Source organism: Nanorana parkeri, unplaced genomic scaffold (assembly GCF_000935625.1).
Source record: "Nanorana parkeri isolate BGI_ZX_2015 unplaced genomic scaffold, ASM93562v1 scaffold82, whole genome shotgun sequence".
NCBI classification, from domain to species: domain Eukaryota; kingdom Metazoa; phylum Chordata; class Amphibia; order Anura; family Dicroglossidae; genus Nanorana; species Nanorana parkeri.
This window is the reverse complement of record NW_017306350.1, coordinates 1,721,727-1,727,296: the sequence shown is the minus strand read 5'-3', so window position 1 is coordinate 1,727,296 and position 5,570 is coordinate 1,721,727. Positions and strand designations below refer to the sequence as shown.

Sequence of the window (5,570 nt, the reverse complement as noted above, 5' to 3'; positions counted from 1 at the left end):
CAGCGTGTGCTTCAGGCCGCCTGTAGAGCCCCGAACAGGGAAATCAATCGTCGATTTTAATCGGCTAAATCGATTAACTGTTGCAGCTCTACTGGGGTATGTGGAGAATCTGTGAAGAGTCTCCAGCAGTAATAAAATTTGCTGCCCATGGGGTGTCTTTGTAGTATTTATGCCCCTTCACCTGTCTTTTCCAGGGGCTTGAGTGGCTATTCAAGCAGTCCTTGCAAGGCCCTCTGCCACAGATTTCCATGAATATTTATGGCGCACAGTCCTGCAAATTGTGAAGGGATGGTTGCTTGCTCTGTTGGTTTTGCATGCCACTTTAACTGGACCTACCAAGTTGTTTCAGGTTATCAGAGACTGTAGAGTTCATTGTTTTTAATCAGTCATACCTGGACTGGTAAACCTGCAGTGCAATAAGAGGATAATCAAGGAAAACCTATTGTGCAGCACTACAATGCAGAAAGAAATAATTATGGCTGCCCTTGATGCCTATTATTTTAATAAGAGAACCACCATTGCTTCAGCTTCATCATATAACTCAACAAGCTCATGCAAAATGTATAAATGCCTGGTGCAGCACACCAGTGACTCCTCAGCAAATAGGGATTTAGCGATCACATCTTGCAGAAACAACTGCAGTCACAAAAGCACTAAACACATCGTACCTGTTTTCTTGTTTTTCCTATTTGGAACTCTTCTTCATCCTCATCGTCATCCAAATCAGAGGCAACATCTTCAAAATAATCCACTTCCTCTTCATCGTCCTCATTGTCCTTACCATCTTCCTTCTCAGCTGCCTCCAAAAAAGCCTCCATTTCTGACAGCTTGAAGAACTGGTCGTCCACAATGGACTTTTCCACTGGCTGTCTTAGAGGCTTTTTAATGGTTATTTTCTTTTTCCGTTTTTCCAATTCATCGATATCAAAGTCTATATCTGAATCGTCGTCATCACTGAAGTTTTCAATCACTTTGGACTTTTTGGCCTTTTTATTATCAGATAATCTACCATTTCTTCCTTTACTGTCACGATTGTCAGGGATTGGTTCAGGTTCTTCTTCATCATTAGCATTTTCAGTTTCTTCCTCCTCAGCATTTTCTTCTTCTTCTTCCTCCTCCTCCTCTTCAGAAACCTGCAAAATATATAAGTCCTTGTCCTTCACAGTCTTACTGATTGCCTTCTTGAAGTGGCTGACAACAGCACTGTTCTGAAGTTCAAGCTGCTGCCAGATTTGCTCCTCATCAAAATTCTCAATAAATAGTTCATTAAGAGGGCTTCCTATACCACGAGCAGCTTCTGACCTATGGAAGTCATACAGCGCCTTCGTCAGGTTGGACAATTCACAAGCCAGTCCCTCTTGAACACTAGAAGAGAATGAAAAAAGCAAGTTGAGCTGTGGATACTTGTGTACAGGACACATACCACAAAATGTTTCATTCTTGCATATTGTAATACAAAACACTTCAACTTATTGGAGAGCCATCAACAGCAATATACAGTTTTTGGCCTCATTCACATGAGAAATGGCCAACACGTACAGCTCTGTGCATGGCCGTATCGGGCAGCTCCCAGGAAGGACAGGTCCTGCATGTGATTAGTACGCAGCCCCTGTCCTTCTCTATGGGAGTACTCGGCCGTACGCCGCCCTATGCTCACCCCAAGTGCAGGTTCGTACGGGTGCGGGTGTCCTGGCTCGGACGCAGACAGGATCCATCCTATCAGCGTACGAATATGGAAGCCGGCACCGATGTGCAGGGTGGGTGAGCATAGGGCAGCGTATGGCCGCATACTCCCATAGAGAAGGACAGGGGATGCGTATTAATCACACGCAGCACCTATCCTTCCCGGTAGCTGCCCGATACGGCCATGCACACAGCACGGAGCTGTACATGCCGGCCTTTTCTCGTGTGAATGAGGCCTAAATGTCACACCAACAAATTCTGGCCGTTATAGACAAGGACACTTTGGCGTCCATTTATAAAATGTTTGCAGGGCCGTTCGCCCTTCGAATATCTGTGATAGTTCGTTTTGAGTGAATATATGCCAAAATGAATGTTCTTTTTTTATTTAATTTCCATCTATGCAGTCCTGTGATTTACACAGCTCTGCCGCACAGCCCTGTCTTGTAAGGCAGACCACCTGATTTTCTCTGCTGCAATTCAGTAACACTGAAGTTGGTGCCCTGCCACTCACTTTTAAGGGTACACCAACACACCACTATAAAATAGTGAATTCACCTTTTTTGGTGCAATAGGCAGACTATGTCAATTAATGGGCTGCCTTAACGCAAAGCATGTCAACACATGTGTGATAACACAGTGCAACATTGTGTAACCAGCCAAGCAGTTCTCCTTCCCACCCCACATTGTGACTGGGCTGGGAAAGGAGAAATAACAGACCGTTGAACCTATCTATCACTGTTCTCTCCTGCTATTAGCATGCTCCTTGCATTGCAGCACAAGCTACTGGCTCCTTATGCTGCTTCTCCCTCCTCCAATCTGAGCTCTGCTGTACAGGGACTGCATACATGGACATACCAGGTCATATTGAGGTACTTACAGTACTTGAATGTAAAAAAATACATTTTTTGATATATTGAAGTGGAAGTATACTCAGGTCCTATCCAGCGATGTAATGTTTGTCCAGTTGTCTTCTGCGTTCAGGATCTTCTGCCATTCTCATTGGCTGTGCCGGGATGACATCCCACGTATGCACAGGAGTTCATTAAACCCGGCAGATGTGGCACAGCAGCCTGCGCAGCTCAGTGTATATTGCAAACATGAATGAAGAGACTTCATACAATAAAATTTCTGCCTGATTAAAAGTGTTTTCATACCGTTCCTCTTTAGTGAATGCAGAGCGGCAATGAATGGTGTCCTTTATGTCCCTCTCTGTTTATCCTGATAAATGTTATCACTGAAAATTAAGCTTTGGGCTGTCACTAGAACAGCAATAGAGGGGAAATCTTTCAATGGGGATACTAATTCTGTTGATGCTGCTGACCATTAGGGTCCTTCACTTTGGAGAGATTTCCACTCACTTCCTGTTGTAGCTACAGGGCAGGAAGTAAAGGGAAAGCTCCCCAATGTTACACAGATGGTAAAAAACATGCATGCTTTGTGTGTAGCTCACTCCATAGGGACCTATGTGTTCCATCTGTTCAGCGATTGATTGCTTCCCCTGGTACAATCCAGCTACTATCAATCTCCTATCTATCGCTACCATAATGAGGTGACAGCTAGCAAGCGGTTAAATCACTCACTAACATAATCTCCCCTGTATTGAACAGTACACCCCATGATCCCAGGGCTCATCATTCACTGACAGAGGGATGTCATACCTGAGGAGCTGCTCGGGGTGAGCACTGACTGCCTCCAGCACCTCCGTACTCCGCCACAGACTCTGCCGCGACACCTCCGCCATCTCCCCGGTCACCAAGGTACTCAAAAATTTCACATGTGCGGCGCTACAGCGGATGTGCCGCTGCTAAACGAATCCGCCCGGAAACTGGAACCCCGGCGTTAAGGTTCCGCATGGAGATCGCTTCCCCTTTCTAGTACTGTATTCACATTCTGCATTCTCTGTCGTAATAAAGTCAGCCTTACTTACTTTTAAGCCGATTTAGAAAACGGTTTACATTTACATTTTACGGTTTGCATGCTCTGTACGTGTTAATAAAGTTTGGATCCAAGATGGCGGCCGCCATGGAGCGCCCTGGGTGTGTGTTTGTATATGCGTGTGTATGATCTGGGTTCACTGATGCGGCTTTAGCAGGATATCTATGGCTGGGTATATCTCTATTGGTTCACTGTTGGAGTACTGGTGATTCTTCTTTTTATTTCCCATTGGGGACACTAGTTCTGGTGACAACTGTCTAAAAGGGATGTACATTTGCTTTTAGTTGTGTCTTCAGGATAATGTGTAGGGTTGCTGCCCAACCAATACAATTAGAGCTTGTTTTGTAATGTTCTGGATAGGCAAGGGGCACAAGGCTAGTATTTATGTACATAAAAGGGGGGTTATCTTCTCATTGTAAAAAGAGATACAGTGAGCTCTTGAAGTAATGCTAAAGCCTCCTTGTTTTCTGTGTAGTCCAAAATTGCACATTGCAATCAATTATTGTATATAGAAAAATCCATTAAATCTTACAAATAGATTAGTCTCCATATACAGCATTGTGGTTTCTCTACTCCGCCTCTAGGTTCTGGTTGGGGAGCGTGCACTCATCATGATTACATGTTCCATGATTCATTGGGCCAGTTATCAAAATCAATTTGGCTAACGTGAGGACGCTGACTCTGGAGCCGCTGTCAATCACTTCACCTTGGAGAAGCAGCAAAGGTATGTCTTCAGCCTGTTTTCCCCTCCAGCTGCCTGTGCATGTGGGCACAGCAGCATCTTCATATCAGGCTGTAGTCTAAGCATTGAAACGCACAACAATGGGTGGGTTCGTAGGACCTTGTTAGGGCAAGAAAACAACAGGTAACAGAAAAGAGGGGGCAGCAGAAATGGGACCAGGCAGAGAAGGAAATGAACACATTAGGAAAAAGGAAAACCACAGTTACTGTAAGTCATTATTTATGTAAACATTTTTTTCCTTTTACTTACAGTTACTGTTTTTCCACTTCCTGGTCATCTTTGCCATTAGTGATATAGTCCATGCCTAAGAGATGCATCCTGGGAAGGCTACATCACACTGCATTGCTGGGAGATCTCATCGGTAAGCTGTAAAATCTCACAAGATCTTAGGGAAAGGCATGAGCATGGCCACATGTCCTAGTCACATGTGTCAGAGTTCCAGGAAGTAAAGGGAGTTGGATTAATCTACCCTTAGTCAAAATGGCCACTGTGAGAACAATGGGGAGGAAAAGGGAAGAAAAAAAAAAGGTTTGTAAAGAATAAAAAGCCTGCTATGATCTATAAATATCGGTTTGTACATTGCCATTACTAAACATTTCTGAAGCTGGCTTTGTTGTCATTTTAAAGATAAGGGCAAGTTCCTCTTTAAGTTGTATGTATAGCCAAAACGTTTGTTTTGGATAAAGTATGGAAGAATTAGAACTTCTGTCACGTTTTTATCTCTGACTGTGTCTCCACCAGGGCGATTAACCCACTCTATATTTTTTTTAGTCACCATTGTCACAAAAAAACAGATGGGAATTTCAAAAGTTACTGGAACAGAAATAGAAGAAAATTGCCCAACGGGGCACCTGTTCTGGTGACAACTGTTTAAAAGGGGGAATTCCTTCACTTTGTTGCGCTTTCCTTTCTCTTCCTGTTACATTTTTGAGAAAGGAACTGAAGGAAAAGCTACACAAGGGAACACGGGAAGCAAAAATTAATACAAAAAACAGGCAGGAGTTGTAATCTTTCCCATGACCATACAACACTAAAAAAAAGAAGTGCATGCCACTGGGACGCCCATGCACTAATCTCAGGTCAGTATACCTTGACAACACCTGGCATGTGTCTTTCAACACAGGTCTAACCTGTGTCAAATCTCGGTGAGTCACAGATCTTTCACATACATTTTATATTGCATATAATTGATTTTTTTTTTTTTTGAAGG

At 43.6% G+C, this 5,570-nt stretch overlaps 1 protein-coding gene across 1 annotated transcript in view; it reads right to left on the bottom strand.

The window, feature by feature from the left end:
- The window catches only part of MPHOSPH10 (M-phase phosphoprotein 10), a 19,056-nt gene extending 15,569 nt beyond the window's left edge, over window positions 1-3,487 (bottom strand). Inside the window, exons 1-2 of the mRNA XM_018552269.1 lie at window positions 3,342-3,487; window positions 669-1,365 (exon numbers count right to left, since the gene is read on the bottom strand). Of these exons, the coding sequence (XP_018407771.1) occupies window positions 669-1,365; window positions 3,342-3,424 (780 nt within the window). The 5' untranslated portion in view covers window positions 3,425-3,487. The remainder of the gene's footprint in view (window positions 1-668; window positions 1,366-3,341) is intronic.
- Between the last annotated feature and the right edge of the window lie 2,083 nt (window positions 3,488-5,570).